Below are 15,000 nucleotides of genomic sequence, written 5' to 3'. Positions count from 1 at the left end.
AAGAAATATTCTCCCTCCCTCCAAATCCATCTCTCTCTGTCTCTCTCTTCGTGTGACTCTGTCTCTGAGTGTGTGTGAGGAGGGGGGAGGAGGGGGGATGGAGGGAGGTAGGGGGGGGGGTATAAGACAAATTCCGAAGAGCTGAAGGTTCTCAACGGCTATATTTGACAAATAGTCTCCCTTTAACCACGGTTGTCAAAGGAAAGATAAACTGTCAGTGGTTTCATCAATGCCTCTCCACATTCCTTCTTTCTTGTGAACGGTTTTGGCATGAGCGAAAGAATGTTATTTTCCTTGTTTAAACGCATTCTTTTTCGCTGTAATATTTGGCCCCTTCATTCTGCCATTGAAGTGATACTTGAGCCACCTTTTTTTGTCAGTCTCTGGAGAAAAAGCGATTGAATTGGTCCACACGTGTGTTCTTGTAAGTGTGTAACTAATGGAGCGCTGAAGATCCTGTTTTCGGCGGAGTTTAGAATGTTAAACCATTTTACGATTCTCTTGTCTGTGGCTCCACCCAAGCCTTTTTATTTAACGAAATATGCGTGTACGAGTGAGTGTGTGCGCATGTGTGTGTGCGTGTGTGTGTGTGTGTGTGTGTGTGTGTGGGTGTGGGTGGGTGTTTGTCGTGTATGTGTGTGTGTGTGTGTGTGTGTGTGTGTGTGTGTGTGTGTGTGTGTGTGTGTGTGTGTGTGTGTGCACTGTTAACAACTGGGACATGACCAGTTCTAAAAAACTACGTTTTCGTCTCGTCTCAAGCATTTCCTTTCAGCTGCCATTCTATTCTTGAGACAACACCTCTGTCTCCGGCATGTCTGCCTCTGCTCTTTTCTTTTTCAAATCCCAGAAAACTGTTAGCCTCTTTTGTTCCACAGGCCCGATCTGTCCGTTATTTCATATTCTTCATTCCAAGCTTGAAATAGATTTTTTGCGTGTTGCAACGTCTGTCAATTTTTCAGTGAGCATTTTACAGACAATTTGCTTTTTAACATCAAACAGTATTTTCTGGAAGCATGCCAAGGCATGCAAAGCTGAATAGTGAAGTCATGTTCCATGAAATTGTCTAATTGATGGCATAATATACAACCTTTTCGGGGGAAAGAACGTATTCAAGTCAATCAGCATCCATTGATATCCAAAACGAAGTGTGTCAGTGTAGGACGATTCAACACTTGGAGGTATTCAGAGAAATGAAGTATAGTTGTGCACTTTTGCGCTGTCCAGCGTGGCTCCCCTGACAAGTTCAGGATACAGAGGACTCTGCACACTGGCGTGACCGCAAACCCCGTCTGAGCATAATTTCATACATGGCCTCTGCTTTGTCCTCTTTACCCAGCAAGCGTCTAGATAGTTATCTGAGAAAAAGGTTTGCTCATATGTTGTGACCAGATGCCTGCTTGGTGAACTCTGGCCTTGGGCAAAAGCAGTCCACGTCAGTCAATGAAACCTGGCTCTGTCAGTCTACGTGATAACTTAAACTCTATGCAATACCCGTCAGCATGTCCGTATTCATTGTACGAAGACATGTCACTAAATACACACACACACACACACACACACACACACACACACACAACATACATTCTCGTATGCGGAGACGAGATGCGTTGATGTGTGAAATATTTGTAAGGGTTCTCTTCTCCTTCCACAATAAAACTATTGGAGTATACGTTTAATAAAATGGGACGCAAGGGACCTTTTGTTTCATTTTTGCAGCGATGATTAACACGCCCACTTTCTGGAATTTTGATAAATTCATAATTACTACTGTTCTCTCGTTCCTCTTGTCTTTTACTTTCTGCTCACACTTCTGTATCTTAACCCTTCCTGCCTGCTAACCCCAAATTCATCCCAATACTCCCTCCCCCCCCTTCCCCCTTCTTTCTCCCCACCCTCTCCACATTACTCACCACCTTCCCTCTCCCCCACCCACTACAAAAAAAAATCCGGTTTCTTACAAATCTTTCCATTTTTATAGTATGTCTAGAGCCCTTGCTTTTAAGAAGAAAAAAAGAAAGGTTTTTGTTTTTTGTTTTTGTTTTTTTTTTTGTCAAATTGTACACGCACGCGCCTACACACGCACACACACACACACACACACACCTGAAACCAACTCCGGCAATACCACAATCACGCTCTCTCCTTTCTTCCTCATCAGCTGAGGAGTGTTTTGCCGAAACACTGCATTAACACCTGCAGAACCATTAACCCCCTCCTCACTTTCCGAGTGGCTTCTTGCGTTCTGTTCTGCGTGAAAACTGATGAGAACACTTGTAAGAAAAAATCCTTTACGTCATCCACAGACAGAAAACTCTTCGACGATAAGAAAGCAGGGCCGAGAGAGGAGTGAAGTCGGGTTTAAAATGAAGTCCTCCAAAACGCCAGGTAAACATAGAAAGCTGGATTCTTTGAAAATCAGCGGGGTACATTCCTAGGTGTTACACATAAAAAAAAATATGGTGCCAGACATGACAGGACCGTCTCAAGGTCGTGTAGCAGACATGTTAACCCCTTCGTTGCGGCGCTGAGGACGCGGAGCAGGATGTACGTGCTGAGGCTGAAATACACAGTACTGTGAGCACGTGCATGGTTTTGTTGTTGTTGTTGTTTGTTTTTGTTTTTGTTTTGTTTTTCTTAAGTGTATAGTATTGGTGATCACCGTGTTAGTGACTATTGTGCAACATACTAGGAGCAGCTAATACCAGTGATTAAAGTATTAAAACTGACAAACAATATCATCCTTCTTTAACAACGTGATAACGTTTGTGTTTGGGGGTATTTGATGCAATCAAAGGCAGTAGCGAACATGTAGGCTATTCTTGAAAGAACATGATTTACGGTGGACATGTTCTCAATCAAAAATCTCGTGACTGCACAAGAACCGACACGGGGAGATAAAATATGAAATAGATAAATTCACACACACACACACACACACACACACACACACACACACACACACACACACACACACACACACACACACACACACACACACACACACACACACACATGAATGTTAAGCATAATAAATATATTTAGATCGAGTTGCTTTTTCTACAATGTGTTGCCTCGCCTACGATAGGTCAAATAACATTTTTAATAATAATAAAGGGTCAAGAGATCGAGGTACATCGAACGCCGTGAAGTACAAAATGTATACTTCTATTTAGTCAGTCTCTAGTAGCATCTATTTAGTCAGTCTCTAGTAGCAAATAAACTGCCCTGTGGCTACCCCAGCGAAAATTTGAACAGGTTCTCTAGCTGGGAAGTGAAAGAAGACTAACGTTTCGTTTTTCTTTCCTCTCTTTCTGGAATGGCTGCGCTGGCCGCCCTGGTTTCCACAAAGGAAAGCGACAGCTATTTGTGACCACACAGCCTATCAGTGATTGGAGGAGAGCGAGAGGGAGAGGAGTGAGGGCGGCGGGGGTGTAGGGGGGGGGGGATGGCGGGATACAAACAGATTCAGAGGGAGGGGAGAGGGTAAGACGGAGGAGGGGTGGGAGGGAAGAAAGGGAGAGACTGAGAGCGGGGAGAGAGAGAGAGAAAGAGAGAGAGAGAGAGAGAGAGAGAGAGAGAGAGAGAGAGAGACGCAATGATATTTTTTTCGAATAAACAAACATACATGTTCATTTCAAGCTCCGCTCCCCACAAATAAGTTGAATCAAAAAATAGAAAATTGGATTCTAGATGCATTCTTGCGTATCTGTATACATATAATACTCGCTTACATGCCAGTCCGCATGCATGCACGAACATACCGGTACACACATTCCAACAAACACATACTTACACGAGAGAGAGAGAGAGAGGGGGGGGGGGGGGTGAGAAAGGAAGACAGAAGGGGGGAAAGAGAGACAGAGAGAGAGGTCTGACGGAGAGAGAGAAAGAGGGAGAAAAAGAGGGTGTGGAAAGACTGTAAGTGATCAAGCAGCTAACGGAACAATCTGATGTGTTATTAATGATTATATAATTACAAAGCACCTATATTTCGTAAACTTAGCTTATAAAATAGATATAGATAGATAACTGAGTGAGAGAGATAGAGAGACAGAGACAGAAAGACAGAGACAAGAAGACGACAAGGGTAATTCTATATTTTACTGGAAGTAAAAGTTTTAGACTGACGCCCAGTCTTCCAACTAAATATTCACACACACACACACACACACACACACACACACACACACACTACACACACACACACACACACACACACACACACACACACACACACACACACACTATACACACACACACACACTATTAAAAAAAAATCATTGTTCCTTGGCATTCAGTTAAGTTTTGAATTGCATCGTTATAATAGTGCTGATAACTAAAAAATAAAATAAATGATATTAAAAACATGGGATCGGAAACTAGTTCAAAATTTTCCGTGGTCTGTCTTCATGTTCAGTATGCAGAATGTTATACTAGTGCTCAGAAGAAGAGAACATGTAATTATTTTAGGCAGCTTGAGAATTGAAGGGTAACAAGTTTTCGAATTTTCTGGCTATTTCGTTCCCACTCATCCGCTTTAGTATCCTCCCCCACCCCCACCCCCCACCCCCGCACCCTCCCCTCTCTCTCTCTCTCTGTTTGGTCATTATCTATCCACTTCAGCCTTTCTCTCTGTCTCTGTCTCTCTCTCTGTGACTTAAGCAAACCAAGGCAGAAATTCGTGACTGAGATGTGACATAGAGGACTATTTATGAAAGATAACCGATATGTTTGGTAGCATTAGCTGTGCCGTAGGCCATTCATTCTATCCTTCGTTAAAGAAAAAATATATACATACAGACCTCTGCGGAATTAAACTGTTCAACCAATTCAAACAAGTATGATACATTTTTGGCAGACAATGATTGAAATATGTATTTCTGATACATGGTTTTGGCCGAAAAAATGACATGAGACATTAAATCACAGATTGATGAGGCAGAACTGAATGACTTTTATGAAACTCTTCTCAGCAAGACTGATGCATGTTTTATGTTTTGCATTGCAATTTTAGGGACTCACTGACAATCATTGATTATCATGATAACGCACCGAGAACAATCACGATAACAACAGCAAATTAGGTATCACAGGAAATCACACCACTCCTCTTTCCCCCCACCTCCTTTTTTTCTTTTTTCTATTTGCTGCGGATATTAGCATATCAGATCAGTTGTGTTGTTTCATTCACGAGGAGCTTCTGTCATACGCCTGAAGTACGGGGTTCAGTTCAGTTCACAAACATGGTCAGGATAGCGGCTCTGTTGCTTTCTGTGTTGAGTACCATAGCTTTGGTGTCAGGCCAGGTATAAAGCTCTCTCTGCGTGTGCGTGTGCGTGTGTGTGCGCGTGCGCGTGTGTAACTTAATTGAATCTATATCTATCTGTCTCCCTGTATGTTAATCTCAGACAGCTTATCAAAGAAACTTGCATTTTCTTTTTTTTCAGTTCTTGTATATACGTACAAAACATTTAAAATAAGAATCTCAATAATACTTATCTATCCATTCTAACCTGAATCACTGGATTTACATACCCGAGGCCTAAAAGACTAAACTTTTATTTACTGACTTATCTATTTAGTGTGTGTGTGTGTGTGTGTGTGTGTGTGTGTGTGTGTGTGGTAATTTTTCCTTCGTTGTGTGCATTGTCTTGCTTCCAGGTTTCTGTTTGGTGTCTGCTTGGTGTCTACCAGCTGTGGTTCTTGGGTGTGTGGGTCTGGACAAGAAATGTTGGGAAAACAGTCACACAAAACAGGGAGATCGACATGATTCTGATGATACCATGGAGATCCATCTGGATTTCTGAGATTCCTTGACCCTATTCTGAACTGTGTTCTGTTGTCTTTCCTGATGTATTATCGTCAGCATAGTGAAATACAGATACGTATGTGTGGTTCTGGCGTTAGAAACGCATCCCAAATCTGAATGCTGATTACAGCTGAAGAAGAAGAAGAATTACGAAGAAGAAGAAGAAGAAGAAGAAGAAGAAGAAGAAGAAAAGTGTGACAAGTCGAGATTTATAAAATAATATTTTTTATACACACACACACACACATATAAAGACCCGGCGGGGAGATATGGACATTAACCACTACACAATACCCCACAAACAATGTCGAGTTATAAGTTTCAATTTCAGCTTCAGTAGCTCAAGGAGGCGTCACTGCGTTCGGACAAATCCATATATAATAAAATAAAATAATAAACAACTAAAATAGAATAAACTTTTTCTTTTCCCTCAGACCACCCCCTGGTCCCCATCCAGCCAGATCCAGTGCCAAGCCAACGAGGACTGCGGGGACACGCGGCGTGTGTGCTGCTCCATCACCCCTGCCCTGGGCAAACGACAACTGGGCCACGACTTCTACCCCTTTGTCCACTACTGTCTCCCGTACAAGACGGAGGACAACCCGTGGTGCGACCTCCGCATGCAGTATTCTCCCCTGAGCCCCAACTACAAGGGTCTTTGCCCGTGCGGTCCAGGACTGAAGTGCATGCCCACTGAAGAACTGGACCCCCGGTACTATCCGCGTGACCGCTATGGCAAATGTTCACCTGCCTAAACGCTGATGTATATATCAATGCCTTGCAACTGAATATAGTTTTGCTTCTGAATTCATATGATAGCATGTGCATTTATTACTCTCACAATCTGCATACAAATGCCCTTTTCTGATGCTGTACAATGCAAACAGGGACTGGGAACAGGAGTAGAGGGATAGCATGCACATATTCTCATTCAGACGCCAGCTGTAAATGAAATTAGCAAAACAAAGGATATGTCCTGATAAACATTACTTCATTCAAAACGAGAGAGAGAGAGAGAGAGAGAGAAAAAAAAAGAAAATGCCAGTGCACTCTGATATTATAATGGAGAAGGAAGCTCACTGACCACATAACCAGTCCCTCGCCATTTAAGTGTGCTGACCCAAAATCGGACAGTTCTTAAATAGTTTCAAATATAGATATAGATGAACAGACGGGAAAAAACCCCACTTAAATATTTAATTTACTGCTCGCATATTTGACTGCCGTGGTTATCTCAGGACTAAGTAATCAAATCCAAAAACTTTCTTTGATACATGATTAATGAATAAATCAATGAAGAGATTATTTCAGGGGGTATTTTGTGAGTGTTCTTAAATCTAATCTCTTGACTGGGGTTCAGTCTTGCTGAGAGCAACCCTCTCTCTACCTTTCTGGTTGAGATAAGTGTGCAGCTCCACCCATCCTTTAGTGTGCCTTTTATTCATCTGAATATATCTGTGACTAACTTACCTTGTACAGACACTAAACCACTTCTCAAAATCATCGCCCATTCAATGGATATTAAACTAACAAAAACATAAACAAAAGAAAGCATAATGCTGACAGAACAATGTTGATACAACCCATCAAACAAAATATCCACGGATATCCCCAGGAAACCCAAGGTCACAAATAATGCATTCATGACCAGTAACTCCCAAGTGCATTTATCTACAAGCAAGCTTTTATGTAAATGGACTTTCTTTTTTCTTTTTTCAGATCAGTCTCCATTTTCTTTTTTGTGGGGTGAAGCAAGCTGTGTTGTGCGTTGTTTATTGTTTGTTTGTTTTTTTGTTTGTTTTTGTTTTTTTGGAGGGTGGTAGCTTTTATTTTTGTTTCCCATATCCCACTGAAACCAGAGATGGATCACTGGATCATTAACATATTATGATTAAAAGTCATGGATCATTAAGTATGAATAATCATAACCACATGCATGCATACACATTAAAAGTCAAGGGCAGGTGTGCATGTAATGGGAAGCAGAATAATAGGAAGTGGTATGTTTCCACCCTTTACACACCAAGTGCTTCCAGGTTTTTGAACCCTAAACCTTGTGGATGGAAGTCCGCACTGACCATGGTTCCCAAAGTTGTTGGGGTTTTTCTCTCTCTAACTCTGCAGTTCCTGCATCCAGTTTCATTCAGATGTGGTGCAGCACATACACAACTATCTGTGTACAACATCTTCTCCATCAGTGAACTTCTACATTTTGTTTTTTGGAATAAGAACTGTGAAAACCACCAGGCAAAAAAAAAAAAAAAGTTTTTTTTTTTAATCCACCAAGAAAGCAAGGAAAGAATATAAACACTACAAACATTGTCATACATGTATAGTCAAATGAAAAATGATTTATCTGTTTAACAAAGCTTTAATTGTCAAAAATAAAATAAAACAAAATAAAAAGCACAGGTTACTTGAGGAGCACTGGTAACGCAGAGGTTGTTCTCTACATCTTTATGGGCACATAGACTGGTCAGAAAGCACATGATAGTTCTCAAAGATTCTCAAAAGATGATTGTTTCACTACACTAGGTAAATAAAGAAAGTAATAACTATGTAGCAAAAATGAATAGATAGCAAGGAAAATAACACAAAGTCATAAATAATGCCATGCTTTTAGTTTGGTCCATGATCAGTATACACATGAGTCACTGAGTATTACAACAGAGTACAAGCACAAGTTGAATGCTGTACTGGATCTGAGAGAACAAAGCTAGAAATAAGAAATGCATGGCAGAATTGGTGCCAAGAATTAAAGTTTCCTGTTCTTCAGTTCAAAATTCTTTCAGTTAATTACTGTTGTTCTGATTCCAATTGTGTGTGTGTGTGTGTGTGTGTGTGTGTGTGTGTGTGTGTGTGTGTGTGTGTGTGTGTGCCTGCATGTGTGCATGCATCCGTGTGTGTGTGTGTGTGTGTGTGAGAGAGAGAGAGAGAGAGAGAGAGAGAGAGAGAGAGAGAGAGAGAGAGAGACTATGCTTGTAAAAAAAACAAGTAAAAAATGTATATAAATCCATTTGCCAAATTACAAGTAAAACAAAGATCAAGAAGTGGGCATGTGACACAATCACTTTGCCACATAGCAGTACACACAACCTCATGCATTATAAAAAGCATATGCACATACCAAGTGCTGTTCCCATTATCACATGCCAATGACCATAAAATAGGAGCTTCTGGCAAACTTTTTTTTTTAAGAAATCAGCATCAAAATATTGAGAAGATAAAAAGAGTGAAAGGAAACGACAAAAAAATATCCAGCAAATAACACTGACAGTGATAACAGAAAACAATATTCTAATGGAACTAGAAACTAAAATTGTTAAATAATCATGTTTAAAAAGTCTCTCTATATATAATAAATTTCTAACATTTATCTCCAAATTTATTTTGGGTCATTAACCAAGTCTGGCTCCTGCAGTTTCAGTTTCAGTAGCTCAAGGAGGCGTCACTGCGTTCGGACAAAACCATATACGCTACACCACATCTGCCAAGCAGATGCCTGAAATAAATACATAACTATCTAATATGTATGTATCTGTTTGTTTACTTGATTCATTAATGAGCCAAGAAGTTTGCCAGCATGTGCTTGCTTTGCTCCATTACTTTTAATAGATAAGCTAAAAGCAAACGCCAAAAACTGAATCCACTGTCCACAACTGGAACTGTCCCAGTAAAAAAAAAAAAAAAAAGTACACAGTACTAAATGACTGGTATAAGACATTGGGTTTGCACATTTGATTCATCACAAAGCATAAGCAGGGTGATATTGATACTGCAAAATCTGCGTTAATAAATCACAAAAATATGTACGGTGAAATAATGCATATGGCCTGTGAATTACAGAACATTTCATTTCTTTAAAGTTATTTCATTATGAAAAAACTTTTTTTCACCCTCTGCTCATCCAAAAATGTTAATTATTGGTTACTTCCATAGCAATGTCACAAATTCATATTTTATACGATTTGAGGTGTGTGTTGTTGCTGCTTTTTTTTAATATGCTTTTTTACATTCTTTTTCTTTCTTTCTTTCTTTTTCCACTTTGGGTTTTCTTGGTGGCAGTGCAATTCTAAGCAGAAAAGAATAAAAAGGCATTTTATGTTCTTATTCAGTACATCACTCTCTCTCTGTCACATAATACTGATTTTGTTTTTTTGTTTTTTCATAATTTCTAGTGCAAACCATGAACTAACAAACTAATGAATAGAAAGAGAAAGCCAGTGATTAATTGATATAATTAAATGTGCATGCATTTGGCCTGTTTCATATACTTATCAGTGAAATGTCAAAAAATCAAATGCTGTTGTAAATAAAACAAAATCATTAAAAATGAATAAAAGCATGAGAATCCTTATGTCCTGTATCACCCTCAAAGACGGAAGGCTAGGATAGTTGAATCATATTCATTGGGTTGATTTTATTTTATTTTTTTTTTAATACCTAATCATTAATTTCTTTCAATATCAGGGGAAATTTTAATCGGGATGCACAGCTAAAAAAAAATAATAAAATAATAATAATAATGGATTATCCATTCTCAGGCAAACTACAGAAATGACCTGACAAGTAAAAGCATTATTCAACTTTTGATCAAAATAATACTTTCAGAAAAACAAGATAAAGTTGTTGAGTTGTTTTGCATATTGTATTAACTGTCTAAACAATTTCAGGTTGTACTTACTAATTAGTATTGATTTTCCTATGTTTTCTTTAAACAAACTTGTGCTTTTTCCTTAACATGGCAGCAGAAAAAATAGTTATAAAACAGCAGATTTGAAGTCATGGAAAAAGTAAAAGAATCTCATATTGCAAGCATCCTATATGGTATATATTCAGTAAACAAAAAACAAAAAAAACCAAACCAAAAAAAAAAACTGTTCCAAATCTCAAGCAAATCAAAACCAGAAAGCAGATTAATCAAACCACAGTTACAGCATATTAACAAATCCCAAAGTGCAGAAAATAAGGATAATGAAAAGTAAAGAAAAGCAATAATGTCTGTGTGAAAACAAAACAAAAACAGATGAATATGAAATACATGTGTCTGTCTGTATGTAAGTTTCTTTGTTTGCACATATTTGCATGCATGCACACATGTGAAAGTGAAAACAGCTGATAAATTTTGAACATTTAAATGACTGCACAAGTGACAAACAATATGACCAAGGGAGAGAATCAAGTAGTCATACACAGCATGTGTATTTGTGACAAGTGTGTGTGTGTGTGTGTGTGTGTGAGTGCATGAGTGTCAATTCCTGAAGTGGTGTTTGACAGTGCATCAATATACATATGCATATATATATATATATATATATATATAATTACTCTTCAACATATCCTGCAAAACCTACAGCAGACAGAGTGCCCATGTTCATCTGAACACTGACAAATCATCAAACATACATCAAGAAAATGACAAACATGGATCCCTTCACCGCCTAAAAACAGAAAACAAAAAAAAAACCAATATATATATAATTACACTTCAACATATCCTGCAAAACCTACAGCAGACAGAGTGCCCATGTTCATCTGAACACTGACAAATCATCAAACATGAATCAAGAAAATGACAACCATGGATCCCTTCACCGCCTAAAAAAAGAAAACAAAACTAAACAGAAAATAAGTAATTTCAAAAGTAAGATAATACAAAAAGGGGGATGGAAACTTTGCACAAATGAAACAAACAAATCATATAAACACAACCTCAAAACCATCTGTAATGTTAGAAATAAAAAAATTTCCCAGTAAACAAATCACTCAAGAGCAACCTCAAGATCAAATGAGAAGAAGAGAAACTGTTTTAACAAAGAAACAAAAAATTCAAAAACAACCTCTAAGGCAACTGCACATCTGGTTATATATGGCAGTCTACTTCTGTGTGTGTGTGTGTGTGTGTGTGTGTGTGTGTGCAATGTTTTTTTTCTCCCCCTTTTTTTGTGTTTGTTTTGTTTTTTTCAATATTAGTCACTTTTTCATGTGAACCATTCAATAGCAATTATTTACAGATTAGAAACAAACCACTGTATGATAATGAAGCTTGTCCCATTAGACATTAGCTACAGTCCTTCTCTGAAGTATTCAGCATGGCAATTTAGGTACAGCTTTACAAACCACACACAGCTCAGGAAGGATTTGAACCGCTATGGAGTACCTTGGGTGAATTTGAACTGTAGCTAAATTGTGGATACTTAAAAAGCTATCGGGCACTCTTTGGAGAATATGAGCGCCTCTCATGTTTTCCCTCCTCACAGATCTATGATTACCTTATATATTGGGTCATCCCTTGGTCAAAACAGTTACTACTAAAACTGGTATGTATGACACTGTACCTCCTTTTCCAATGAACAATCCACAAAGTTGGAGCACATGATTGTCTTCCTTGGTTTAGTCAAAAGCCAATCAAATACCGTTGGTCTCAAATTCTCTCCCATTATCAACCACGACCTTATCTGTGATTTTTTTGGCTCTCTTTAATGCTTTTTCTCATATTTTTAGATGACATTTTTTCATCAATTTTAAATATAAATTATTGTTTTCCCTCCCTCTACTTCTTATTCAGTTTCATTTTAATTATGAATCTTTGTTGAAAGGGGACATAGTGCACTCCATGATTATAGTTTCAATAATAAATTACAGAGCTAATCTCAAAATGGGAAGACACATCCCCAGAACACAGAACATAACAACTTGACCTTAAGGACACAAGTCTTTAAACTCAACTCTCTTGAAAGACACTTCAAAGGTTGATAAGTTTACAACAATAGAGTTAACAATGGAAAAAACAATAGCAAAAAAAAAAAAAAAAAAAAAACCCAAAAAAACACACATCATGAAAACAATTTCCAGTATTGCATCTTTCACCTGATGGTGAGAAATCAATCTCAATCAATCAGTCTCATTTTTTATGTACAAGCCAACTAACCTCAAGGAAAGAAATCTATAGAACTGGTAAAAAAAAAAAATATATATATATATATATATATACATATATATAGATATATATATATATGTGTGTGTGTGTGTGTGTGTGTGTGTGTGTGTGTAACAAATAATACACCAATGAATTTTGAACACCTTCGCAAGGTGGTAGCACCAGAGAGAGGTGACTGAGGTGTAATAGTCTGTAAAGTTGTTTTCAAGCTTGCTTGCTAGTTAATTATAGTTAGTTATCTGTCAACAAAATTGTTTTTCGTCTTTGTAAAATAGGGAGCCAAAAAAATCTTCATAAACATTTTGTACATGCCTATGTGTGCATGCATGCATGTGTATGAGTGTGTGTCTACATCTGTGTGTGTGTGTGTACCAAACTGTGCCACGTAAGATTTCTCAGCTGACGGGCCAAAAGTCATTCAAAAAAAGAATCAGACTGGCATGATTAGGAGTGAGTGAACAGTGGTTTTTGAACAAAATCTAATAATTCAACTTCACTTTTGTTTTTGTATTTTTTTTTGTCCACAAGAGACAAACTCTTGCTTTAAAGCAACCTCATATTTGACATTTTGGGTTGTGTCCAATTTAAGATACACCATACGCAGCACAGTTTTTGATGCTCACTAAGCCATGGTCATAGTTCTTCTCTAATACATGTCTTCATCAGTTTAAACCATTTTCAAAGGATGCAAATACATTATGTGATGGTGTAGGAAAAGGTCAGCTCTTTGTGTAATTCATCATTTTGTTTTCCTAATCCTCCCTCCATCAAAAAAGAAAAGACTCTACAGGCTGTTATAAATTTACCATAATAGGACACTATTCCAAAGGCTGTTGTGACATCACCACCAGGCTAGGTTCTCTAGCTCTCCACTTTCTTGAACCATCGCTTGCATTCCACATCCTTCACTTTTATGGTCTGAAAAGAAAAAAAGATAATTAAACGAAAAGTTTTTTCTGAGTACAAAATTGTTTACTCGCTCATTTTACTGCCCATTACACCCTCTTGCATGCTGGGTAGCAACTGAGTATAAAATAGTTCATGTTGATTTAAAGCTGATAAAACTGATATGTGCTATCTGTCCAACCTTTTGACTTATGTACCTGCCCCAGTTTCCTTTCTTTTCTTTTTAATCTCCAACAATTAAGTGACTGAACATTCTTGGAAATGACTGGTCAGATCTGCAGCATAACATTATTCGACACACTTCCACAAACAACAAATTTATTGTATATATTCATACATCATAAATTTGCTTTTGCATGGACTGCCAGGCACACTTGCCAACAAAGGCGGTGTCCTGTGTTGCATCCAAACTCAGTCACACTCACACAAAATATCAAAGTACACAATTATGTTGGTATTGTGGCAATGCTCAGATGAACCTTCTAGTAATTGCTTTCAAGGTAATTATATCAGTAGTGACCCTAATAAAAGCAGACGTTTATCAGCATATGAGGATGTTTACTTTTATTTGAATATATTGATTACAGTATTGACTGTGCCCCTCTTACAAAAAAATAGCAAAAACTGTGGAAATCAGTAATGATACTCTGTTCAATGTTTGTCCATTAAAATGTTTGTATGGTTCTTTGTCAGAATGTATTAGAATTTTTCATACTCATTATTGCAATAATTTTGCAACATGATTTTTTGTGTCTAGGGCTCGGTGTGTGTGTGTGTGTCTGTGTTTGCGCGCACACACAAACATATATATATGTGCGTGTGCATGCATGCCAATTTGCGTATGTGAATGTGTATATATGCATATGTACATATATGTGTGTGTGTGCATTTTTTTTCCCAGCAATCTGTTAAACCCTGCTGCCAAAAAGAGTTCCTTTCATTATTGTTCTGCTATGAACTGTTACAGATTTTTTTTTAATGAAAATACTGATAAAATAATGGGTGACATAGTCATACCACAAGCATTTCCCCATTCTCTGTGATCTCCCGTTCGGCATAGTCTGGATAGGGCACATCCACCGGCTCTGCAGGTGTGGGGGTGACACGGATTTTCCCATTCTCATAGGTAGGCATGTTCTGCAGAAACCAAATCATCTTCTTTATATTTTTGTAACACCCACAATAAAATCTTCATCAGCCCTCTCTTTCTCTCTCTTGTATTCCACTTTTTTTTTTTCATCTCCACCCCTCTCCACACCCTAACCAAAATCAACACTCTATTTCCTGCCCTAATCTTTCAACTTCTCTCACATACTATGAAATTTGTCCATACCTGCGCACAGCA

The 15,000-nt window shown here is 38.2% G+C and overlaps 2 protein-coding genes across 3 annotated transcripts in view; one reads left to right on the top strand and one right to left on the bottom strand.

Moving 5' to 3' along the window:
• Window positions 1-5,080: 5,080 nt before the first annotated feature.
• LOC143296899 (uncharacterized) lies at window positions 5,081-9,003 on the top strand. 2 transcript variants are annotated; one of them, XM_076608892.1, is made up of 2 exons: window positions 5,081-5,246; window positions 6,244-9,003. In XM_076608892.1, the coding sequence occupies exons 1-2, from the start codon at window positions 5,244-5,246 to the stop codon at window positions 6,562-6,564; spliced, it is 324 nt and encodes a 107-aa protein (XP_076465007.1). In that variant the 5' UTR covers window positions 5,081-5,243; the 3' UTR covers window positions 6,565-9,003. The 2 variants fall into 2 exon arrangements, with proteins under 2 accessions (XP_076465007.1, XP_076465006.1); XM_076608891.1 differs by having other exon boundaries at window positions 5,081-5,306.
• A 1,224-nt stretch (window positions 9,004-10,227) lies between these two features.
• The window catches only part of LOC143296898 (fatty acid-binding protein homolog 1-like), a 9,423-nt gene continuing 4,650 nt past the window's right edge, over window positions 10,228-15,000 (bottom strand). Inside the window, exons 3-4 of the mRNA XM_076608890.1 lie at window positions 14,673-14,792; window positions 10,228-13,667 (exon numbers count right to left, since the gene is read on the bottom strand). Of these exons, the coding sequence (XP_076465005.1) occupies window positions 13,611-13,667; window positions 14,673-14,792 (177 nt within the window). The 3' untranslated portion in view covers window positions 10,228-13,610. The remainder of the gene's footprint in view (window positions 13,668-14,672; window positions 14,793-15,000) is intronic.

This window comes from Babylonia areolata, chromosome 22, assembly GCF_041734735.1.
Source record: "Babylonia areolata isolate BAREFJ2019XMU chromosome 22, ASM4173473v1, whole genome shotgun sequence".
Lineage (NCBI taxonomy): Eukaryota > Metazoa > Mollusca > Gastropoda > Neogastropoda > Buccinidae > Babylonia > Babylonia areolata.
This window is presented reverse-complemented; position numbering and strand designations above follow the sequence as displayed.